Source organism: Triturus cristatus, chromosome 6, assembly GCF_964204655.1.
Source record: "Triturus cristatus chromosome 6, aTriCri1.1, whole genome shotgun sequence".
NCBI lineage: Eukaryota > Metazoa > Chordata > Amphibia > Caudata > Salamandridae > Triturus > Triturus cristatus.
Window position 1 is genome coordinate 1,753,452,388 of NC_140589.1, and position 27,063 is coordinate 1,753,479,450.

General features: G+C 44.3%; 1 protein-coding gene across 1 annotated transcript in view; it reads right to left on the reverse strand.

Annotated features, from left to right (window-relative positions):
• The window catches only part of LOC146821928 (uncharacterized), a 477,592-nt gene that overhangs the window by 33,671 nt on the left and 416,858 nt on the right, over positions 1-27,063 (reverse strand). Inside the window, exon 23 of the mRNA XM_085609939.1 lies at positions 24,181-24,259. Coding sequence (XP_085466065.1) covers positions 24,181-24,259 — 79 coding nt within the window. The remainder of the gene's footprint in view (positions 1-24,180; positions 24,260-27,063) is intronic.

Genomic DNA, 27,063 nt, shown 5'->3' on the forward strand with positions numbered 1-27,063 from the left:
GATCCTAACTCAGCCGGCACATAGAGAAACTTAGAAAACCTGTATAGTTTTGGAAACTAAACAACCAGGGGAATATAGGATGGGGTGACTTGTGTGGCTTTCACCAGGAGCTGTTACCCAGAATCCCTTGCAAACCTCAAAATTTGTAAAAAGAAACACATTAATGTGATGGAAAGTTCTGGAATCTGTGTGGAGCCAAACAATTCCACCCACCCAGCCTTCCACCAAGCTTCCCAATAAAAATGGTACCTCACCTGTATGGGTAGATCTAGTTCCCGCAACAGGAAATGGCCCAAAACATACTGTGGAGAATTCAAAATTATCTATCACAAAACAACCTGTTTTTGCAAGGCGGGCACCTGCGTTTTTGGTCCCGGGCTCGGCAGCCATCAAGGGAAACCTACCTAATCCAGAAAGTTCTGAAAACTACATAGCCGGGGGAGTCTAGAGAGGTGTGGCTTGCATGGATCCCCCAATGTTTTCCTACTCAGAATTCCCGGCAAACCTTAAATTTAGCTAAAAAAAATCAAATGTTCCTTACATTTCTATCTGGGATCACCGCACAAGCACAAATTTCCTATCAACCCGCGTTATCCTTGAGTGCCCGATAAAAATTATACCTCACTTGTGCCTAAACATATTACTAATCTGCCAGCTTAAATGTGTGCCTAAAAATGGGGGAGTGACCCTTGACTATGAGGCCGCTCCCTGGCAAGTCCAAAAACATATCACTTGTGCCTGGTGGACTTTTTGCCCCCACCAGGGAGGGGAGGAGCAGATCAGGTGTAATAACCACCATATGTCCCCCGGGGGGGGGGGGGGCAGAAAGACTGTGCCCATTTTTTTGGGGGGGTGGGGACTTCGGCATGCCCATTCAGGGCAGCCCCACCCCTACACAAAGTAAAAATAGTCCCTGGTGTCTAGTGGGCTTTGGCCCATCCCAGTGGGCAGACTGGGGGCTGTTGCCCATATCTGCCCACACAGGGGGGGCAGATATGGGCCTGCCCACTCTGGGTAGCCCATTTTGGGTAGCCCCCACCCCTCTTTTATAAAAAAATAAAATCCATTGTCTTGTGGGCTTTCTGCTGCTCCTGGGGCAGATTGGGGTAATAATTGCCAGGGGCATAAAGACTGTCTCTTTTGTGTTGGGGGTGGGGGCATTGCCATACTCATTTAGGGCAATGCATTAAAAAATAAATCCCAGGTTTCTAGTGGGCTTTCTGCCCACCCTGTGGGGCAGATTGGGGGTAATAACCCCCATCTGCCCCCAGGGGGTAGAAAGACTGTTATTTGTATGTACTAGGGCGTGGGGACATTGGCATGACCCTCTTTTTAAAAAAAACAATAATCCCTGTTGCCTAGTGGGCTTTCTGCCCCCTTTTGGGGGGCAGATCAGGGGTAATAACCTCCATATGCCAGCCAGAAGGGGCAGAAAGACTGTCCTTTTTTTGGGTTGGGTGGGGAGATTGGCATGTCCAGTTTGGGCAGATCCCACCTCTATGTTTACAAATATTCCCCGGGGCCTACTGGGCTATCTGATATGGCCCAAAAATATGGGGGGAGCAAAAGCCCTTGCCCAAGGAGCCACCCCCCCCCTCCCTGGTGCGTTATGGAGGGGATACATGCTTGGGAATCACCCTCCTGCAGCGATCCCCACACCGGAATCCACTACGGAAGGGTACAATTGGAAAGGGGAGATTCCTCCCATCTGCCTAGGTAGCCAGGAAGCTGAGATAGCCACGTGTGCATGTAGGCAGTTAAAGTAAAATGAGCTGATGAGCTCATTTCATATTCACTTTCAGTGTAATGACGTTGGCGCGCAATGTGCGCAGATCGTCATTACATTGAAAAGAAAAATTCCTCGGGAATACCAATGCTGGAAAAATGAAAAGGAAATCCCTCTGCTGCTTAGAGCGGAGGGATTTGATGGTTGTGTGCAGAGGACAGAAGGGTTCCGTCCTCGGTACACGAGTACAATGGCGCATGACAAAACCATTCCATTATGCTCACACAAGGGGTTAAAACATGCCACCAAATTGCCATAAGCACAGTCCATATATTGGGCGGTGGAATACTTGTTCTGCCCAACAAAGATTACTGTTCCCACCACTTTGAGGTCCACATTCTTGTGTTGGTGAGTGTGTGTGTGAGCGGGGCAGGAGGTATGAGTGTGTATGTGTGGGTCATATTGGATATGTTGGTGTGCAACTGTTTGACTATCTCTGATTGTGCATGTGTATGTGCCCGAGTTATTCTCTTAGTGTCTGACTGTATATGTGTGGCACTGTGAGTGCTGGTGTGTGTCTGTGCGTGTGCTTGATTCGCATTCCTGTATGCATGTCTCCATAATGTTTGATTGTGTGTTTGTGTGTCTGTGGTTATATCCCTGTGTGCAAGAATATGCGTGTGTGTGTCTGTATGTGTGGCATTCTTTGTGAGTCTGACTGGCTGAGTCTGTGTGTTTGTGTCCGTGTGTAATTGTGTCGGTGTGTCATCTTGCACATGTGTTTGTTTTTGGTCTGCTTGTCAGCGACTTTTTCAATGTGTGTCTGTCTGAGCATACGTCTGGGTGTCTCATTGGCCGTGTGCTGGTCTGTGTGCTGTGCATGCCTCTAAGATGGATTTTGTATGTCTGCCTGTGTATGTTTCTAACTGGAGTGTTCCGAAAGCGGTGAAAGCTGGGCTGTCATTTGGGTGTCAAGCCTCGCCTGTCACTCCTAAGTGGATTACGTTTGCTGTCAAACAGTCTGCTCAGGGGACATAAACTGCACACATGTTGCTGCCTTGTCTCTCAGGGAGCCCGGGAGAGCCTGCTTTGCTCTCTCTGTGCCCTGCTGCAGGGACCCAGTTATCTCTGAGACAGCAATCGAGTTCCGCTCTGGACGTCAGAGGGGTGAAGGGAGAGTGGATTAGGGCTCTGGCCCAGGCTGGCACTGGAGGAGGGGTCTGTGCCGTGTACACAGAACATGTATGCACTCAACGCTCCCTGTTACAGAGGAAGACACAACCTTTATACTAAATTACCTTCTTGATATGATCTTTTTTTCACTCGCCTGCGATATCTCACACTACAGTGCAAGTCAGGGCCCATATACACCATATGTCCCTGCTGCGCTTCGCCCTGGTGAGCCCACATGTCGATATCTTTGTAAACTAAACTGCGTGGTAGGTGTTTGGGGTAAGGCAGAAGTGGCCTCAGTAATGCTAAGAAATATACACGTCAGTGTGGGAGATAGTACGGTGTATGTTACCACAGCAGGAAGGTTATTCGAGTAACAGTTGCTGTCTGTCTATGTGGTATTCTTTGTGAGTCTGACTGGCTGAGTCCATGTGTTTGTGTCTGTGAGCGTGTAATTGTGTCTGTGTGTCATCCTGGGCATGTGTGATACATACTCATATAATTTGCACACTAAGTAATGGGCTGTTCCATAAGTGTATAATATTTTATGAGGTTGTCACAAAAGAGAGAGAGGAGGAAAATGGCAACCCTACTGTCCTCCTGAACGAGACAAACAAGCCACATCAAGAGTGGGCTGCCGATAGAAAACAAAGTACGTGAACCCAGGATTGGGTTCGGATGCTACCTACTACAGGTCATGTAAGACCCTTCAAACCAGGTAGGCCATCCTTAATGGAAGAGGATGCCTCACACACATTATAGTGTCATGCTTAATCATCAGCATCCTCTCACCACCCTGGTAAGATGGTACTACCAGGGAGGACTCAACCTCCGCGAAGGCTTGGCGGTAGGAGGGAGTGCTTACATAAAACTTACAGGACAAAGTCGGGATCCAGTTAGATTTAAAAATACCTCCAGGTTCCTCGGTTATCACCTTTTTGAGTGAGGACCCTAGATACAATAAAAACAGATCAAGTGATGAAGTCCATAAAGTATAATGACTCCAGTCCTTCCCTAAATTTTCCAACATGTTTCTGCCCTCAATAATTAGCCTACTCATTCTGGGGCATTCATCAGGGCTATTGAATCCCTGTCAGAAAGGATTGGGTGTCCACAACTATCCCATATGCCACTGTGAGAAAGAATACCTATACGTTAACCCAAGTGAATCCTACCTGGGATTCAAACTGCCGGATTCCGTCATTAACCGGGGGATACCGGAGAATCCGTCAAGGGACTGGTGGTGTCCTTCGTAGTCACACATTTTTCAGATGGCACACCACTCATGTCTACCTAGATCTCTCCACTCCTTGCTGCTGTTACCATATAATATTTTATGAACCCATGTATTATATTTGTGTATACCATTGTGCCAGGTATTAAAAGCTCTACAAACAATACAACACAGAATAACACAACCCGCATCCACAGCTCTGACAGTAAAGCTCTATGACGCAGTGCAGTGTGGAACTCCTCCCTCCCACCACACCGTCTAGAGGAAGAAGTGCAGTGAGGAGCAGCAAACCACAAATGAATCACAGCGCCCCTAATGGAGTGCTGACGTCTTCTTTGGCGCGCTCTGTCTATCACTAGTGCAAAGCAGTAAGGCAATATTACAGTTAATGTCTTGAGCACGTGTGGATGCAAAACTTAAAAGAAAATTGTTCCACAAAAGCTGCAGGGTGTAATGAGATCTTAATGTTCGCAGGGTTGGCTGGGTGGGACCATCATTAAAAAAATATAGAGGGAGACTGCATTGTAGTAAATTTTAGGCAGCCGTCCAATGCAAGGGGAGCCACTCAGGTCACATAAGGAGGATTAACACAAGCATTGTAACACTGCCTTTGGGGTATTTTTACAAACCCCCTAAGCAGGCAATGTGCCTGCTTTTATTTGTTCACCAGTCTCACTCAAATCTGTTTATGGAATGTAATAGGTACGCAGCCTTATCAGGTCTTAATGAGATTGATTGACTGGGAGCCCAGCCACTTCTGAAGAATGCTTTGTCAAACCAGTCAGTGGTTGTGCCTGAAAGCCCAGCTATAGGTCCACCTAATTCTACCTCTAATGAAAATGGCCCCTTTGTGCAAATTTTAAGTTGGAACATTGCAGGTCATCTTTGTACATCTTCCTGACTGGCAACTATTTATAAGAAGTTATGATATTCTGTTTCTGCAGGAAACTTGGAACATCAACCCTATTGTGTTTGATGAGTTCCTATGTTTTAGCGTACCGGCCACTCCATCTCATCTGTGCATCGGGGGCTTAACTATCTGGATAAACTTGTCACTTGGTGGTCATGCTGTACCTTTAAATACCCCAAACAATAATTTGCTTTTCAAGGGGGATTTGACACTGTATCTTATTAATTTTTATAATAATGACTTTGAAAATGTTCCGAACTGAAGGTTATCTGGTCTATTTAAATATATTGACTCAGTCATGGGGAGAGCATCAGGAGAAGAAGGGCAAGTGTTTTTGTGCTTAGCTGGGGACTTCAATGCAACGCTGTCCCCCATAAGATCATGGAACGGGGTCGTCGCTGTTGAGGGTCCTGATCAGGGAGGCAATGAGTTGGAGGTCCTTCTCTCATCATCTGACTTGCACACTGTGATAGAAGTGGCTAGTATTGGTGAACTGGGGTTGCCCACATTAAGGGGGGAGGAACAATTAATCTGCCATTGATTATATTTTTATTTCCAGCAATCTATTTAATTTGCTGCTGCATGGCACTATTTTCTTGACACACAGAAGGTGGAGCACCGATGAACCAATGTTCATTTAAAGTAGTCCTATCCTAGACTGTATTTGTTCCATATCTTCTTTATTTAATTTGAGTAAAATGAAGACTCCAAGATATGAAACTCCAAACGTCACAGCAGACAGTCTATCTGTTTGCTGTAACCTTTGGAGTTTAATTTCTTGTATACACAAGTAAACTAAAGGAGATATGGAACACATACAGTTTGGGAGTGGGCTTCTTTAAATGAGCATGGGTTCATTGGTGCAGCACCTTAGAGTACTTTTGAAACTCCCCAATCCATCCCAATTTTTGGTAAATGTAGTAAAGGAGAATATGGAGTTAATCTTGGATTGTCTGGTAGACAACGATTAAATGGGGAGATAGTTAGCTCCTTTGTGGCCTTCTGCTCTAGTATTAAAAAGTCCCTGTCCAAATCCCCCAAAAGGGCTCATACGGCTCAAAGATGGATCGTTCAGGAATGCTCGGCAGCAAATTGATCATCGCAAGGGCCCTCAGTACCAGACCAAGGGACACCTATGATGTGGCTATTCTCCGGAAATGGTACAAAATAGGTACACCAAAGAAGTGGAAGGAAGTTATTACCCAGCAGTGGGATACACTGGCTCAAGCAGCATTAAAAAAAAGATAGCATCGCCTTCTGGAATGCTGTATCAGCTATGAGATCCGCTAATACAATGGTGACCCCGATTACCTGCCATATAAATAGCGAGGCGTGGGACGTACATTTTTCACAAATTTACTCCACGGTGGAATTAGTACCCCAACTACCTGAGAAGGTGGATGCCTACCCATCAATACAGGACACCTTACAGGCTGTTACTGCTACCAAACAACAGAGTGCAGGGGGTAAGGCGCTGGGACCGGGCAGTGTGCCTGATGAATACAGGCCCCAGCTAGGCCCGCAGGACGCAAGGGTTCGCTCTCCTGTATGGAATCTATAAGGAAGTTGGCACGGAAACTGCAAAGTACAAAGACAGCATTTATTAACCCTTAAGGGTGGTCCTACAATCCACGCAACACTCTTCAGTATTGCATAGAGTAGCACAAAGAACTTGCGTACACAGTCCCCTTTTATACACAACAGAGGGGCCCATAAGTGGGTGGATACAACATGAAGCCGAAGAACATTACCATTTATGGTCATTTTCGATACTGAATCAATATGTGGGCGGAGCTAACACACTCCTTAAGCCCGCGAAAACATGGTCAAGCAAGGCTAACTGATAACAGATGTGGTCAAGTCTGGGCATGTGCCAGATGGACAAAGGAGCTATTTATAGACTGTTACTAGGCAGATTACAAGAGCAACTAACACAGAGGTTGGACTCTTCTCGTGGGGAACACGTGGAAGCATAACAATACAAAAGGGAGTCCGAACTTCGGTCAACATAACAGAGAAAACATGATCTATAAGAGGGGAATTAATGTCTTTAGTAAATGCTTAATCACATCGTTGTTTCAATTTACAACAGACGACCCTTTCAGCATTTACTGAAGACATCCGGTTTGTTAAGATAATCATCATATATGTCAATCGTCATCATTTCTTCAACTTCTTTAGCTAAACGTTTCTGGTGAGCAACATCGGCAATAGCTTTCTTATTGGGGATACAAAATGATACACATAATGAGCAGAGCAAGGGACCACATTGAACGCAGATACAGCATGAAAACAGAACCGCCACAATAATGCAGAGACCAGTTAGAACCTTCCATCCCCAGGCAGTAATTAACGCCCAAAACCATCCAGAAAAGGACCAAGTGCCGTTTTCTGTATGGATCTCAGCTGCAATTTTATGCAGTTTATTGATGGCATTATAAACTGATGGCGTATGATCAGGGATAAACACACAACAGCTACTTCCAATAATTTTACATGCTCCTCCTCTATCAGCTAGCATAACGTCTAATACCATACGATTCTGCAATGCAACAATTATAGTAATCTGTAATTCCTCCGTAAGATTCCCAAGAGCAGCAGCAGTCTGATTTGTCACAGCTTCTACCACTCTTGTTAACCTTCGGATCTTCCTACTGTTCAGGGCAGCTCCAACAAAGAAAAACAGTCCTAAGTTAAAATCAATATACTGTTGCAGACTGGTATCAGTCTGATCTACATCATCAATTGATAAAGTACGTTTATACCTATTTACAGTCACATTATTCAATAATTTCAGATCCTTATGATAAGATGCGGGTGCTAGGAATACAGGAGGTAATAGAAATGATACATAGCATACCCCAGACCACCCAGCTGGCAGACGGTAATAACCTTTATTTCCACACACAAAATACGTATTATGGGAGGCCAAGAAGGTACTATTGTTCAACCCATCAATATTCAAAACAGTAATACAATCACTGACACCAACAGGGATAAAACCCACACTCTGGACACACAGGTCCGCTTGAGCTTGTGCTACTTGGATCACAAATTTGTCTTTTCCCACAGTGTCTCTTGTGTTCGTGAAGATGTAGGGAATGGATTCATTGTCTGGTCGGTACTCTTCCCACTCCCAAATTGTCCCATTCGCTTGCGGATACCCATTCTTATCTTGATGGCATTCTTTATTGAGTCTGAAAAGCAATCGTCCCACTGTCGGTTTCCGAGTGGCAAAAAGCAAAGTATACCATGCTCTACAAGAGCCATTATGAGAGAAAGGAAGTGGTATAAATGGCGTTCCTCCTTTCTTCTGATGAGCTGGCATCATCCCACATATCCAACAGTTCGTAGCATTCGTAGCAACGTGGGTATGATGCAGCATCTGGATGAAAGTGTTATTCAAATAAGACTGTCGATGCTTCAACTCTTGATACGGTAATGTATAAAAGTAGTGCTCCTCAGGCACCGGAGTTGTCAACACAAGAATCTTCCGAGCAGGAGTTACATCCTCCACGAACCATGTGGTTATCCCAACAATGGCTACTGTCAACATGAACCCTAATGCACAAAGGATTTTCTTTTTCTCCATGTCAAGGTAAAAATAAAACCCAATATCTTCCTGAAACTAAAAGTCTGTCAGAACTCTTCCCCTTGGGCAGCGGTTGATTTCTTCACCAGCGGGCCAAGACGGGTGTCGCTACACTAATGCAGGGCTGATCCCCCCCCCTTGCCTCATCGGCTCTCCGTTTCACTAACCCAAGGGCCGTTCTGACAGTATGTCCCGGTACTGGAGAACTCACTTCCTTGGTCGAAGATGATATCGCCTTCCTCCAGGAGTCGCGTGGTCCGGAAAGAGCTCCTCAGTGGCGTTTGGCTCCGCAGCACGGCCTGTCTCTGCAGCCAAAATTTCTCGTTGATCGGTCAGCACGGCGGGTTCCACCAATCCGGGCGGCACCTTCCTACAGTGCAGAGAGTGGATCCAATTCTTTCGGTTGGAGACTCGCACAGCCGTCCTCGTTGCGAGGAGGACCTGCTCAGGGCCCACCCATCTCGGTTCCAAGCTGTTCGTCCTGTCGAAAACTTTCACCATGACATGGTCACCAGGCCGGAGACCATGTCCTTCACCGGTAGACCGATCAGGGAGCGCCTCTCGGACCTGTTGATGAATAGAAACCAAGTTATCCGTTAACTGTGCCAGATAATCGCTCATCATTACACAAGGTACATCATACACAGCCTTAGGTCTTGGTGGACCCCAAATATTCATTGGGCGTCCGAAGACAATTTCATAAGGTGTAAGGCCAGTTCGAGAGTGTGGTACCGATCTAATTGACAATAACGCCAGTGGCAGAGCGTCTGGCCAAGTCAAAGACGTCGAAGCTTGAATCTTAGCGATCTTAAGCTTCAGTGTACCATTATACTTCTCGACTAGGCCTGCAGACTGAGGGTGAAACACGGCGTGGAACTTCTGAGTGATGCCTAGGCCCTTCAAGACATACTTTATAACATCCGCTACAAAGTGAGGGCCATTATCACTCCACAGAAGTCTACAGACGCCATATCGAGGGAAGAACTCTTTCAGCAGCAACTTCGCAGTAGTCATTGCAGTATTGTCTTTCGTAGGGTACGCTTCAACCCATTTGCTGAAAGCGCAGACCACTACTAGAACATACTTCAGATTATTACAGCGCTCAAGCTGGATGTAATCCATCTGCAAAACCTCGAAGGGCGCAGTAGGTGTCACAAATCCTCCTGCTGGAGTTCGAGTACCCTTTCCTGGGTTATACCTCAGGCAGATCATACAGGTCTGCACCACCCTCTTCGCTGTGCTAGCAATCTCTGGATGCTCCCAGACTTGGGTAAGCAATTTCACAATTGCGGAAGCTCCAACATGTGCTAGCCCATGTGCCATCTGAACCATAGGCTGTACAAAAGCCGTGGGTAATTTCCATCTATCCATCGGCTTATTTCTCCAGCAACCCTCATCATCCAATTCTCCCTCACTAGCCCATTGTTCCCGCTCTTTGTCAGAAGCGGTCCTTTGCATTTCTCGCACTTCCCCCTTCGCATCATGCCATCTTTCCACCTGTGACTTTACTACATACACGGCAGTGGTACCGGGCTGCATCGCAGTTTCCCGTGCTACTCGATCTGCCAACGCATTCCCTTCTCCAACTTTGTCAACTACTTTCCTATGGGCGCTACACTTAACGATAGCAATTTTCTTTGGGTATGTCAATGCGGTTAAAAGATTGTGAACTAACTCTCCATGCATTATCTGTACTCCATGTGACGTTAAAAACCCTCTCTCCTTCCAGAGTAGGCCGAAGTCATGCACTACTCCGAAGGCATAGCGGCTATCTGTATAAACATTCACACATAGTCCTGTACTGAGCTCACATGCTCGTGTTAATGCTATCAGTTCCGCTGCTTGAGCTGATTTCTGTGGTATGCGTGCTGTCTCCACTATCGTTTGCAATGTGGTAATCGCATACGCTGCTGAAGTCGTACCATCTGGTAGCTTCAGGCATGATCCATCCACCCACAGTTCTCCATCTACATCTGGAAAGGGCGTATCCTGGAGATCAATACGACCCTTTGTTTGTTCCTCAGTCACGAGAATACAATCATGCGCTTTCCGCGCCTCAGGCTGGGTCTCGGGGTATGGCAACAATGTTGCCGGGTTTAACGTTACACACCTTTTTAACGTAATATGAGGAGCCAAAAGCGTCAACTCATATCCCGTTAAACGGGCACTGGTCAAATGCTGCGTCTTTGTTTGATTAAGCAGGGCATCAACAGCATGGGGGACTAATACCAACAGCTTATGGGATAACACAATTCCCTCACTTTGGCGTATTGACACAGCTGTCGCCGCAACCGAGCGAAAACACCCCGGTAATGCTCGGGCGACAGGATCAAGTACAGCCGAAAAATATGCACAAGGGCGCTGCTTATCGCCGTGCATCTGCACTAAAACTGACAATGCACATCCATCTTTCTCATGCACATACAACGAAAAGGGTTTTGCATAATCAGGGGTCCCTAACACTGGTGCTGAACAAAGGGCCTGCCGTAGTTGCTGAAAAGCAGTATCACACTCATCTGACCAAGGGATTGGGGTAGGCGTGTCCTTTGTCAAAAGGGCTAACAATGGCTTAGCTATGTGTGAAAACCCCAATATCCACTGTCTACAAAAAGAAACAAGACCCAGAAATGCACGCACATCCTTCTGTGTGGACGGTCTCGGTGTGTCCAAAATTACTTGGATACGATCCGGTGTGAGTGCACGCCCCTCCTTAGACAAAAGGTGACCCAAATAAGTCACCTTTGGTCTACAGAATTGCAATTTCTTCCTAGATACCTTATGATTGTGGGATGCTAAAAAGGAAAGTAAGGATAACGTACTTTTTTCACACAACTCCAGGGTGTCAGCCGCCAGCAAGATGTCATCGACATATTGAATAAGGGCGACCCCCTCGAGCAGTACAAAGGAATCCAATTGTCGTTTCAGAGCCTGACTGTAAATGCTAGGGCTTTCTGTATAGCCTTGGGGAATCCTACAGAAACGATAAGATCTATTATTCAATGTAAACCCAAAAAGATATCGGCTATCAGGGTGAATGGGAATGGAAAAGAAAGCATTCTTCAAATCAATCACTGAGAACATGGTCGCCGTAGGCGGGACCAAGGTAAGCAACGTCGTGATATCGGAAACCACTGGGTACTGAGGTATCACGATCTTGTTCACTTCTCTCAAATCAATTATAAACCGATAAACTCTGGCATCCGTATCCTTTTTCAGTATGGGAAGAATCGGACTGTTACAAATGTTGTAGGGGACTTCCTCCACTACCCCTACCGCCATCAAATCCTGCACTATCTGTATGAGAGCTTCCTCACCCTCCTGGGAAATACGGTACTGTGGGAGGCGTGGTAACACCGCCCCCTCCTGGACGCTAATGTGGACCGGTGGAATCACCATTTGTCCCACATCAGTATCCGAAGTTGCCCACAAAGCACGAGGGAGGGTAGCTAACAGCGCATCCTCTGACATCGTACACATCCGTTCTGATCGAGGGTAATTGTCATTCAATATTACCCGTACACCAGCAGGGGAGCAACGGATCGTAGCCCTAAAATGCTTTAACATATCAAGACCCATAATGTTATCCGGTGTGTACGGGGCAAGCAGGAACGGACAGGGTGCAGAAAAAGAATCAACCTTAAACATGAGGGGCTGTGAAAGAGGGCTTCGGGAGAGTGTACCGTCAAACCCTACCGATGTGACCATTAAGCCGGATGGGGGAGCCCCCGGAACCAATTGCTTAGATAGCGCACTACCTGTCGCTCCAGTATCCACTAGGAACTGATCTGTAGAGCCCAAAACCTCAGCCGATACATAAGGGCCCTTCTGATCGACCGGCACCTCAACTGATTCTAACCCCCATCCAACGCATTCCTATGCATGCTGAGAGTCATGGTACCCCGACCGGTCAATCCCCGACGCTTGGTACTGATGCTGGCGATCAAAAACGTTTGATCTATCGCGGTGCTGTCCGGCAGAGTCAAAACGAGCCTGTTCGTTAGAATTCCCTCGAAAGTTCGAGAAACCCCCTCTACCTCGCGGGCCACCATAGGTGTGCCCCTGACGCGATGCATGCAACACCGGGCAGTCCCTAGCCCAATGACCCGATTGCTTACAATACGCACATTGGTTCCTATTTAAATCAGATCGGCCCGAGGGAGGACCATAAGATCCTCCCCTACCTCTATTACTACCCCGCCGGGGCGGGCCATAGACTTGTGCCAACATCACCTTTGTTTTCAGATCTTTCGATTTCTTTTCCTCCTGGCCCTTTGCTTCTTGCTCCTGACGCTCATAATACTGGGCGATAGTCAGGAGGGCCGTCGGTGTAGCGGAGGACCAAGAACTCTCGCTCGCTTTTAAACGGGCCGCAACTGCCGGCAGCAGATTAGCCACATATTTATCCGCAAAAAGGTGGCGGCCCGTATCGTCAGTAAGCGACTGGCCACTAAAATCATGAAACGTCTCCTCAAAGCGCGTAAAAAAGTCCGCAACTGACTCGTCAACTTTCTGTTTACATGCAGCTAACATATTCCAGTCAATCTTTTTAGGGGGGATAATTGTCTTCAACTTAGCCACAATAGCAACAGGGAGATCTAAAATATTCTGGGGCGGTTTCTGCGCGGGCTTCCGTTCCCTATCCTCATCCTCAAGGTCAGACCACCGAGCCTTAAAGGCAACTACATCATCTACCTTTCGGACAGATCGCCACATATCCGGTGGTAGAATAAGGCCAAAGAACAAATCGATATCTGCTAAAGTCATAACGCAAGAATTCAAGGCCCCCTCGACTTCTTCGTAGAAGGCCGCTGGATTCTTGCGGGGGTCAGGCAGCGCATTCTTTAATGCCATCACATCAGCTCTATGCCACGGAGTATAAACCCAATTATACACAAAATATCCCTTAGCATCGGCGGAGGTAATGTCCGAGCTAGTCCCCGCTCCTTTAGGAGGAACATACAAAGGCGCCGCCTCGCGCATTGGCTTAGCATGCACTAGATCGCTCTTATCTGATTGAGAGGTGGATGAGTGGCCTTCTGCGGTACACGAATCCGACTGCGTCTCCTCCCCTGCTCGTTGGCGCGCTTTTTCTCTATGGGCCAGCACCGCGTCCCGCAAGGCGAATAACCGCCGAGCCGTATCAGGAGCCTTAGAGGGAGAAAAAACACCATCATGCAATGCTTTAGCATCCGATGTCACTTCTTCAGGCTCAAAGACACTAGAATATTTCCGAAAAGCAGCAATCACTTCCTCAGCGAAATGACTCAAAAAATACAATCTCTCTCTATCCTGCCACGACCCCCAAGTATGGAACGATTCGTCCACGGACACCTTACCCTTAAGTGCACGGAAGGAAATTTGCCGAAGCTCAGCCATATGCTCAGCCGATAACATGGACCGCGTATCTACCTTACCCGGACCCGGGACAGAATCTTGCGGCCTCGGAGCAGATGCGCCAACATAAGGGGGCGGAGAGCGATCTAGTAAATAAAAATCATCATCAAAATTATTAAGGACAGGATAGAGGGGCTGCCGAACAGCATATTGACCCGAAACTTGTAGCCTACGCTCCTTCTCTTGCCTGTCCGTCTGCTCTCTGTCCTCCCGACGCTTCGCTTCCTGTGCTCGCACATGATCATTCTTCCGTTGTTCTTTATCAAACAGCGCTTTCTCACGCTTCTCTCGCTCACGCACCTCCTTCACCCACAACCGCACACACTCAAACATATCCTGACGAGCACGCCGCTTACACATACACTGTTCCACATACTCAATCTTACGTATATCAAACGATCCATACAAAGGCCATCGTAACTCAGGATCTTTTTTTGTATATTTCCTCCATACTGTGCTGTACATTATGGAAGAAAGACCATGCTTCACATACATATCCCTATTAGGAGTCCCCTCTGGGGGAGCTGGAGCAGATTCCTCGAGGTTCAACCGGTTTCCGAAACAGCAACACCACTTACAGAGTGCGCTGAAAGCAGGCATGCTCAAGAATAATGCAAAATATGCAGTATTATAGAAAAAATGGCACTTAATCGTTGCGCCGTTCAAAGTTACACAGCTCCGGAGAAATCTCTCCACATTACCTGCCTATATGTGTTGCAACGCATATATTTTCACAAAGACAAATACAAAATATGACTAGTCATCACAAATCAAACTCAAATAGCCAGATCAGGCTTCGAAAACTCGGAGCAAGTACCGTACACCGGTTCTTACCAATCAAGAGTCCAGATTCCAACTGCCAAGCTCCACAATCGCCCAAACGGCTTTCACGGCAAGACCGACAGAAGAGGTCTCAGTCGAGGACCGGCGCCACCCAGACGGTCAGCTCGGAAGGGAAGGAAGAAAAACCTCGGGATGCCAGGGCTAAGACGCCGCGGGCAGTGATCACGTCCCCGGTCAAATTCCTCACCTTCGTCGCGACCAGTCCTTCGAGCATCCGAGTCGCCGATGAGCCCCACGTGACGGGCGCCAATTGATGAATACAGGCCCCAGCTAGGCCCGCAGGACGCAAGGGTTCGCTCTCCTGTATGGAATCTATAAGGAAGTTGGCACGGAAACTGCAAAGTACAAAGACAGCATTTATTAACCCTTAAGGGTGGTCCTACAATCCACGCAACACTCTTCAGTATTGCATAGAGTAGCACAAAGAACTTGCGTACACAGTCCCCTTTTATACACAACAGAGGGGCCCATAAGTGGGTGGATACAACATGAAGCCGAAGAACATTACCATTTATGGTCATTTTCGATACTGAATCAATATGTGGGCGGAGCTAACACACTCCTTAAGCCCGCGAAAACATGGTCAAGCAAGGCTAACTGATAACAGATGTGGTCAAGTCTGGGCATGTGCCAGATGGACAAAGGAGCTATTTATAGACTGTTACTAGGCAGATTACAAGAGCAACTAACACAGAGGTTGGACTCTTCTCGTGGGGAACACGTGGAAGCATAACAATACAAAAGGGAGTCCGAACTTCGGTCAACATAACAGAGAAAACATGAGCTATAAGAGGGGAATTAATGTCTTTAGTAAATGCTTAATCACATCGTTGTTTCAATTTACAACATGCCCCTTGACTTAATTCAATGTAACATCCAACTCTCGGCCCCAGTGTTGACTAATGTTTTCAATAATTTAACATATGCATCTGTACCAAGTTCCTGGGCTACATCCGCTATTGTCCCGATCTTTAAGAAGTGGAATCGATTCTCACCAAGTTGTTATCGCCCTATCGCATTGATTGATATACCAGCTAAAATTTTGGGAAAGGTTTTATACAACAGGATTACTGAGTGAGCTAAGGAAAATAAAATTATGAACCCCTCCCAATATCGTTTTCGTAACCGATTAGACACCAAGACACCATAGAGTTTGAATTTAAACTTAATTCTGGGTAAATTCACTCTGGCAAAGCAAACACCATTATGCCTTGCCTTCATGGACCTGTCCATGGCTTTTGACTGTTTTAACTGCTCCAAGTTATGGCAACTTTTATTAGAAATGGGGCTGGCTGTAACACTTGTGAATTTCTTTCCAAGGATGTATGAGAACACAAAGACCGGGGTAAGATTTGGATAAAAAGGGGAAATATTCAAAGAAATTAACACTGGGCGTGGGGTGCGACAAGGGTGCGTGCTCGCTCCTCTGCTGTTTATTTTATACATAAACAAGCTTAGCCCTCATTTAATTTCTTGTACCTCAGATGTCCCTATGATAAAAGGTGCCCCACTTCCGGTCATGATCTTTACGGACAATGTCGTCCTAATAGGTCGTACCCCTAAAGCTCTTCGTTTGTGAATCCATTCATTCATGGAATTTTTGGTCATCCTGGATTTATTGAATAATTTTTCCAAATCATATATGATTGCGTTTGGCCCCGGCTCTCAAACATTCAGCTCCAAACGACGGTTAAGCACAAGCACTTTTTCTTACCTGGGGTTACTTTGAAAGCAGCTGGCTCCTGGGTACCAAATATAAAGGTGGGTAAAGGTATCTAGGGCAGTGGGTTCACTTTTTCAGTGACCCATTTCCACTAGGTGGCAGGGCACTTGCACTGCTGTTGCAGATATATGCCTCTCTATGTGTTCAGGTGGCATCCTAGGGGCAGATATTAGGGGTATTGCAGTGATACTGCCAGAGGAAATTCGTTTCTGTAGGAACATTCAGTCTGTTCCCCTATCTTCCTCCCATTGTATTTGCCACAAGGAGCTGTGTTTATGCGATTTGAGTAACAGAATCAAAACAAGTCCACCACTGCTCTGGTTATCCATTCAGAGACTTCTCTCACAAGAGACATGGATGCTGACTGCCTAGCTTGCAATAAAGGCCTCTCTATTTCATGGATAGCTTATGTAAAGAAATCTTTTGAAGAGATGGGTTTAACCTATGTTTTTTTTTTATACAGCATCGAGTGTCAACCCAGGAAGAGAGCATGCACAAGCAGTACGATTAACCCAGGCACAAATGAAGAGGATAAGTGTGGAACCATTAAAACCCTGCATTGCAGCTTACTTGCATTTGGGCCCTGAAGATTCCCCCACTAATTATTTGTTTAACAGCAGAGGGCGATGGGAACGCTCCTTACTGTGGTGTTTTAGGCCAGATACAATTAAATGCTTACCCTGCTTCCCTTTAGGCTTCTGGATCTAGATTGTGCCCATGTAATGACATTTCTGGATCTAGACTGTGCCCATGTAATGACATCTCTGGATCTAAATTGTGCCCATGTATTGGCATCTCTGGATCTAGATTTTGCCCATGTAATGGCATCTCTTGATCTAGATTGTGCCCATGTAATGGCATCTCTGGATCTAGATTGTGCCCATGTAATAACATCTCTGGATCCAGATTGTGCCCATGTAATGGCATCTCTGGATGTAGATTGTGCCAATGTAATGACATCTCTGGATCCAGATTGTGCCCATGTAATGGCATCTCTGGATCTAGTTTGTGCCCATGTAATGACATCTCTGGATCTAGATTGTGCCCATGTAATGGCATCTCTGGATCTAGTTTGTGCCCATGTAATGACATCTCTGGATCTAGTTTGTGCCCATGTAATGACATTTCTGGATCTAGTTTGTGCCCATGCAATGACAACTCTGGACAATCAATTTTACATTTTTTGTGGGTTTTTTTAATAAAAGATCTACCAAAAGTTTATAACCTTTTTTTATAAAGTCCAGATACCACAGGCATTGTATTAAAGCGTATAATTTCTTACATCACCTATCTGATGGTGAGGCCTGTTTTTATGTAAATTGTTTCTTGTGTGTCGCTGTGCGATCTCAGGGCACAATGCACTTTGATTAAATGTGTTTTTATTGATAATTTTTTCAAATTTGTACATACAATATGTGTGTTATCACATCTGTATCTTTGCTGATTGAAAATGTCCTGGAGAAACTGGATATGTAATGTTCATTTTTATTGCACTTATGCACTTTTATGGCTGCTTTTGCAACCGAATACATTTTGATTTGACTGACTGACTGGCTTAGGAGTTGGGGATAATCTGCGATCTTTCAAGGTTGTACCTGTGACTACAAGGATTAGGGAAACGCCTCATACCCTTGTTTTCGTGCTGTCGTACACATCTGTTGTGTGCAACTGTATCCTGAAGAAGATGCTACTGGTCACTGATTTCACACTACATATTTTGTTGATGAACTCACTCATCCAATCAAGACTCAGTTAGGCCAGCTTTATCTATCTGCTCTTCCTGGATAGTCCCTTCCATCAGCTTCAGTTCATTTAAAATCTAGCTGCTTGAGCTGAACCTAAAAACCTGACAGCTGACGCCGAAAAACCTGACCTTTTAACACCTAATTTTACTGGAATGATTCCTGTTATGTGCTTCTCTAATGCCAAGCATTGATGCGTTCGTGAACTCCACAAAAATATGAACATAACATATAACATATAACATGACACGAGGGAGTGGTTTATGATTAACAGGTAATCCTCACTTGGTGCGGTTCATGCTGCGATTATAGAGTTAAAGTTACCATTGGAGGAAAGTGAAAAGTGCAGACTATGAGTCTCGTAGCAACGATGATGGTTGCATGGAGCCTCTCTGTGGGGGGTGAAGTTATGCCTCGCAGGGCCCAGACCCCTATTCATCTTTCAGTGTGGGACTGTGGCTGTCCGGTACAGAGCCAGAGGCAGGTGTAACACAAGGGTAGGAAGCTCGGCTTTGTGCTGGTGATCTCAATACATTGAGTTGGTAACCATGAGCACTGCTAGAGTCAGGGACAAGGCTCTCTGAAGCAGATGCAGACAGCATATGGCGCTTTAAAACTGACAGATACAAAAAAGGAAATAAATAAGTCCCTACTTAAAGAGTATGGGAGCCAGCCAGCACATGGCCCCGCAGAAGCTCATTTTGTGGAATTCTGCTCACTGTAGATCACAGTGACAAGTGCAGTGGTATTTACACTGCCCTCAGCAGCCAGCACCCATGAACAGCGCCTTTATGTAGTATGGAATTCCCCACAATTAGTCTGTTCAGTCCCATTGCCATAGCACCCAGGAGTGTGTAGTTATGGTCTAATCATTTACTATGTGTGGTTCTCAGCCATCTATCTAATTGTTGGTACTAGTCGATCTGAACATGTGCGGCCTCATGCACAATCACATTGTTTATCACACAAAACAACACCGTTTGGAAATGATCATGGGAATATTTCTTCTTTGTATCACACATTATAATACCGAGTATACTGTTTAGCTCCCACCATTCAGATGACTGTCCTTTGGTGGCAAAGTCACGTTTTAACATAACAATGCCTCTATGATAATGTTTTTATTCTCATTTTGTTCCTAGGATTTGCGGAGTCGACAAACTGGGTGGTATAAGTGCGCAGATCCTTCCGTTCAGATCCCGCCTTGATTCCTGGGGTTCAAGATCAAGATGAAGAATTGCAGATAGTGCGGGTCATATGATCACCTGAAATGTTTTGCCTCGTGTACATTTAAATATGATTTAAGTACATGGTACGTACTAGTGCATACATTTATCTTACATTCTGCCACATTTCTAATGTGAGCAACAAATTACAGGTAAATAGGAGTCCTTTATGATTGAATCTCACTGTATCTGTTGGATCCTGGGACATATGGATTATTTTAGTCAATAGATAGGATTTCTGCTCCTATGCATAATATGACAGTTTCTTAAGTATGTCTTTGAGGGGCGTGGCCAGCTCCAGACTGCTAATCAGTTATCCCACAAATTACTGTACCTGCAGGCATCATTGTGAGCTATCCGGTCCGGAGGATCCCAGGCAGTGAGAAGGCACTTGGCCTCAACTGCAACAACTAGGGTGGTTTGCATCTCCTGTCTTGAACCCCGATACTGTGGACCTCCAAACTGGTAACCAAGTACTCCTTTTAGCTTTTGACTCTCAGGGTAGCAAGGCAGAGCAGTCCGTGGCTTAATTAGTATGGGCGCTGTGTGCTAGAGAGTCAAAACTCAGCAGCTAAACAAACAAGAGTTAATCTGTTGCTCTCCCATCAGCACCAGGGCTGGCCCTGGGGCGGCGCGATGGTGCCACCGCACTGAGGGCCACATTATCAAGAATGGAGATAACATTATCGCCGCTTTAGCGGCAGGAAACTACAGCTAAAGCGGCGATAAGGGGCTTGATAATATGCCCTTGTGAATTCCAATAGAAGCCCAGGATTGATGTCCTTCACACCAGAACCTGGGCTTCTATTGGAATTCTCTAGGGCATATTATCAAGCCCCTTTTTGCCGCTTTAGCAGCAGTTTTCTGCCGCTAAAGCGGCGATAATGTTGTCGCCATTCTTGATAATATGGCCCCAAGTGTTAACTTCTGGCGGCGCTATTTTGGTTCCAAAAATACCTGTGCTGCAGCGTTCCTTGCCTACAGCAATGTCCAGGCAACAATAAAAATGTCAAGATAACTCCAGTGATTAATGTTCTTCCTGGAGAGAGATCCAGTTTTGTCTAGTTGAGGTTTTTTACTGTTCATAAAAAAGCACAGATGAGTAATATGCCTGCTTCAAAGAACGTGAACCAAGCACATCATAGAGTGCATATAATGTAGAGAGGTTAGTGGGTTATTGCTTTTCTAAGAAACATCTTTTGTTATTTGCAGTTTATAAGTTAAAATCTTAATATAGAACAGCGAATTACTAACTGCCATAAAAGAACTGCATGCACACTGCAAAGTACAGATTAGAGCAAAAAGAGTTCATTTGGGTAGAAATCGATTCTTGTTATTAAAACGAACCCCAAACTATGGTGTTCCGTTTTCAATTCTGAGTTAGTGCTTCTCCAGACCAAGCACTTTTAAACTATACTGTCTACCAGTATGGATGGCATGTCACTCCTACATCTTGTAGTTCTCTGGGTTATGTAACATTTCCTACAGCCTGATTTACACACTTATGATTGATTATCTCTGTCTAATGTGTGTGTGTGATACAAAGTGCTCTGACACCCTACACTGGTATGAGTGGCGCTATATAACTAATTAAATGCATCTGAAAGAGAGTGGTTATGGAGACTTAAGGGGCACTGTTAAAAGGTCGTGGTCACCACCTCCACTTTGGATGGGGGGCACCAACAAACATTGTCGCACTGGGTGCCACCAGGGCTAAACCCGGCCCAGATCAGCACTCCTGCGTTTAAAAAGGCAATATACTTTACTACTCACAAAAATAAATACTGTGCAAAATATCTACATACTGGCATTGCGGCTTCTGCTCTCCTCTCTCCTTCCCAAGTGTGCACACTTTAGTAGCGTGGGCAGGAGGAATGGGAGTTTGCCTCTTCCTACTTCCCTGCATCCCTCCTTCTCTCTATGCCTCTCTCCGAAGGCTCATGGGGGCAGCGGTTCAGGTCCAAGAGCCCCCACACGTTGCTCCCCGTGTCAAGGAGATTATTAGAAGGTGAGCATTACAGCACTCCTGAACAATGTGCCACTCCACTTCCACACTCCTGAGTGGAACCCCACAGTCCTCAAGCTCTTTGAGGTATATTTAATGAACTACCAAGCTCCATGAAGGCCTATGCAGTGCTACTCAACATCACATCACTTATTTCAATACTTCTCTGGCCCAGAAGGGTTTTCAGTTTCTATTCCAAGAGCAGCCACCAGGAGAGGACTCTTAGGGCTGCCTGACCTTAAACGTTTTGGTGTATGTCTAAACAGACCCTAAACAATACTGATTCCTTCCAGGAACAGTGGCTACTGAAGCTCATGACCTGCTCTCCTTTCGTAGCTCCTAATAGTGTCCACAGGTGTCACTATATTTTAGCGTGAAATCCATCCTCGCCATCCATTTTGGACATGTTGGATACATTTCACAAACACCAGCTGCTCATGCTCTGGCCGTTCGTGTTGTTCCTGTACACTCATACTGAATCTTTAGAGGACTAACAGACAAGGTCAAAGGTACCCCTTAGAAAATGATTAGTGTGGTCTGGGAGAAAAGGGGAAATCAAAATGCAATAATATATAAAGAACCTCCCACTCGACCAACAGATTATAAACCATTCTTTTCATTCATATATTTTTTTTCGAGTATAAAAACCTTAAACTGTTTGTGTTCTAATATACAGTGCAAATCATACATAATTCAGCAAAGAGAACAACATTCCTAAAATGTGCAAATAAAGGCATACTTGTGCAAGATTAAACATGTAAATTTTCATGTTGAAAAATGACCCCTTTCCAAGTTTATGCAGCTAGCTGGAAATCGACCACTGGGTGAAAAGAAGTAAAAATATAATTTTGGATTTTCAGACAGTACTGCTCGAAAACAGCGAGGTGAGGTTGGTCGCCTCTTTTTGTTTTTTGAGCTATGCTGTCTGAAAATAAAGAAGCAACTCAGAGAAATAGTGAGCTTATTTAATTCCCTTTTCGCCCTACAGGGGTATAAAACAGGCGCTCTAGTAAGCTTTGTACTGGAAAAGCCCATTGTGATATGGCCCCAAAGACCTACGTGAAGGGAAAGATTTATACTGAAGAAGTAATGTCACAATAATGTCACAGATAAGGTTACATATTTAGAGTAAGACTCTCACTGCTGGTGAACGAGTCGGAATCAACAAATGAAACCTGAAATGGAAGGATGCGGATGCAGAAGGATGCAACTTTGGAATGGTTAACCTATGGGAGAATGTGGAGGTCTCAAGCATGGAGGTATGTAAGATGAAACTGTGTAAGGAAAAGATTTATTCGGCAGGCTCTGTTATTTCTTTTCAATCGAGAAGGCAGGGAAGCACTCCCGAAAGCCAGTCATAAGGCAGTGATGGTGCAACTGCTTGGTTCTAAAACTTCTTAAAAGTAATATGCAATATTGCTGGCATCCAGTTGAATGTGTCAGGTCCCATACGTTCTTGGCCCAGTGTGTTTAGCGCATGCTACAATGCTTATTATGCACCTTCCCTGCAAAACTCAAGTTTCTGTTTCAGCAAAACCTACTCAGCTTACTATCCATCTGAAACAAATAAAACAGCACACTTGAGATGAGTAATAGTAAACTCTTAGCTGCTCCTTCCAGCATTCCAGTCTTTGTGGTACATGAGGAATTAAGGCAGGGCTACATTATAGGTAATATTGCTGCAGCGCCCTTAATATGGTGGCTAAAAATTTGGTCTCGAGATAAGCCAAACCTAAACCAAATTATTTTAGTAGACTGCATGATGTTAGATAGAGTTGCAGATATCCCCTGGCTAAGTTATGTTTCTTGACAGCTTTCAGTTTTAGGGCAACCAGAGCTATTTAATTAACCGAGAAAGCTGCACCCTGAGGATGTGAAAGCTATAAAAACTCATTTTTTAACCAGGAAACTCTGGATAGGGAATTAAACGAACTTAAGAAACCTACATGCAGATATTTTATGATTATATGTCCTGGGATTTTGAATCAACCTTTTTGGTCTTTTGTTAATAATTTGCATCATCGTTTTCTTTTATCCAGGTTTAGATTTAATTGTATCCACAGGCCCCTTACTGTACTTAAAGGTTTCTCAAACATAGGAACCCTACCGCCATGTGCATGTGATAACTTTTCTGACCAAGATCTGTTGCACTTTATGTTTTTCTGTGGTTTTTATACTGAGAGCAAAATATATTGTACCACTTTTTAGAGATTGGTTTTTTGCACAAGTAAGGCCAGCACTGATTTACCTGCAAATGCTATTTGTTACGGGGTGGCAAGTTTTTTATCAGGAGCAATACGTAGAAAAAAAAACATGTTTTGATAACAGCAAGGATTTGGGTTTATCTGGAAACGTTCCTTTTAACTATATGAATGAATTTTATCCGTGCTTTTAATCACATTTGTATTGTAGTTTTAAATCCAAAATGTATGTGTTCTTCCACGTAAAATGTACTTTTATGGCCAGAACGTGGCCGAATAAAGTTTTATTGACTTGGCTTGATTTGAGTAATAGTAACATCTTATCATTTATTCAAGTGCCAGGTGATGATTCAACGTGTGGTTTGTGCACATGGGAAACTATTTACTACACCTTAGAACGTGAGTGTGTACCTGCAGTTTCAGCTGCACTCTGGAAAGCAGACTTGTCAAGGAAGCCCGATCCATTCACATCTGTCTTCTTGAAAATGGCCTGAAAAACATACGAAGATATTTTTATCAGTGATTTATATTTCAAGGAAACTCACTATATCAAAACAGCTATGAACGTTTCAAATGATCGTAATTTCCGTTCATTACAGTTACACTTATAAAATATTGGTTATAGAGGCTTAGAACACTGATTTTCATAGTAAGCATTCATCTGCTTAAACCAATAAACACACGTGAATAGCAATACAATTGGCAGCGATTTTCAGGCTTGACTCTTTTCAACAAAGCATGCTCAGCCACGACCCGAGCAGGTAAGAGCGGTGAGGCTGTGTAGGGGGTATTTCAATGGACGATGACGAGGGAAAATTAATTATTTATTTAATTTCCCCTCATAATCGTCCGTCAAAATAGCCCCCACAGGACCCCACCGCCCCACCGCTCTTACCTGCATGGGCCACGGCTGAGCATGCTGGGTGACAGAAGGTACAGTTCATATGTAGAAATTAAAGAACACGGAGTCCCATATATCAGACTGTATGGGTGGGACGCAGAGTGGAGCTGCATACACCACCAGTGGTGCTGGAACAATGTTCAGAGTGGGGGTGCTGCAATCAATGTTCGATCACTGAAGTCATAGGAATTGTAAAAAGTACAAGTGTCACCCCCCCAAAAAGTGTGGCAAATGTGCTGCGCCATCATATCTCAAATACTAGCACTCGTTCCAATGTGCATTGTTGCAAATACGAATGTTAACACACTTATTTGTTTTGACTCATCCATTAAAACAAGCAACTAAACTGTTCCACTGACCTGAAGTAAGTGTGAAACCGCACAATCCGAGTTAAAATATTGGAAAAGTAATGTTCGTATCTGAATTTACAGAAATAATGGTTGCATCACCTCATGTGAAAAAAAAGTAATCCTCATGTCTAAACGCTGAAAAAAAACCCTCTAGCTTAGGAGTACACTGGTCCATAGCAAAACACGCCATATCCCAGTTACATTTTCAGGTAATGGAGTCCGTATCACCTATTCCCGGTAAAGATATAACTGGATCTTTGTTGCAAAGAGAAGTCTTTTGAATTTAAAAATTGGATACTAAGCAGCCAAAGGGTCTCAACGAAACAATTGATATGAGTTGTTTCTTGTAATCACATGTGATGTGAGCCAGGATATCAGGTTATACCCATCATTCTATTACTATTACCATTTTACATGACGAGGTTGATGTGACAAACATTTGAGCAGCTCGCTGACTGAAACTATTACTAACCACTACTTAGTCACATTGATTATTGTGCAGTACATGTTTTGTACTGTAGTACTTCCAAATAGGTTCATTCACTCCATTTTGCAAAATCACTTGCATAGCACTTGATCCCCGACCACCGTGTTGGCAATATGTTGTATATTAGGTTTTGTATAGTTTGCTGCAAACAGAACGGATAGAGTATAGTACAGTTTACAGAATTTTTGTCACGTAATGTATCGGGGGTATTTCTACTTGGCACATGAGCATGTAAATTTTGTAGTTGTGTTTTTTACGTTTCGTTGTCTATTTTAAGATGGTAGTTACAGTCTTGGACATCCAGTGTTGATGCGTAGTAGTCTGGTTGTACAGCCATCCACACGGGACTCAAGAATTTTTGGGATTATATTCTTGTTGAATATAGCGCTACGTATATAGATCTTTATTTACCCATTGCACTGGGGATATTTTAAACAGAGAGTATCTGATGTTTGGAATCAGATCTGGTCTTGTTACACTTCGCTGTTTTAAGATGGTGGTCACTATTTTGGATATACACGCGGATGCGCAGCAGTCCATTTTTGACATCTGATTCGGACCGTTTATACAGCAAGTTTTATCATCTGGTCTCATGACCGGTTGGAAGTTTACAGAGTTTTTGGAATCTTCATATAAAAGCAGTTTAGGTAAGCGATTGAGGTCAAGTATTTCACAGTGTTTTGGTCCTGTGAGTGTTTGGACATGAGGATGATATTTGTTTTTTTCTCAAGAGGTGACGCAACCATTATTTCTCTTATCTTAGATACGAACATTACTTTCCCAATATTTTAACTCGGATTGTGAGGTCTCACACTTACTTCAGGTCAGTGGGACAGTACAGTTGGTTGTTTTAATGGAAAAGTCATGTTATTGTGTGGTGTTTGTGTGGTGATCGCGTCGATCTCCATAATTGGAGTGCAGTTCTGGTTTCTACATTAAGTAAGTTGTGTGGAATAAATTGGTTCGTAGGTACGGCACATGGTTAGGTGGTAGTTATAACTTTACACTAATTCAAATCACTAATTTTGATATGTACGAAGTGCATTATAAACAGACCTATGACTGGTACACTGACTTTTTGGGATCTGCACCATGATACTAACAATATGACAGCACCATTATTACCATATGATATTGTGTTGCTTTACAACATGAAACAGTTGTACTTTGAGTTTAAGGAAGAACAATGGCACACCCTGCTCTTTGTCATTTGATATTCATTTTTGTTGTTTTCAGATTTGCCCCCTGATGAAGGGACACATGTTCCAAAATGCATTGGGCATGGAAGAATAGAACATTTGTTTATAAAGAATTGAAGGATTTAAATATTGCAATGTGAACAGAATGAAGAAGTACTAACATACATTTCTGAAATATTGTATCTGCATGTGTATATGATGTATGAGGATTTGAAATGAAAACAATTTGAAGTAAATATTAATCAATCTTGAAAACAAAACAATCAAGTGTGTTATCATTTGTATTTGCAACAGTGCACATTGTAACGAGAACTAGTACTTAAGATATGATCGTGATTTTTAAATAGGCGTGCTAGA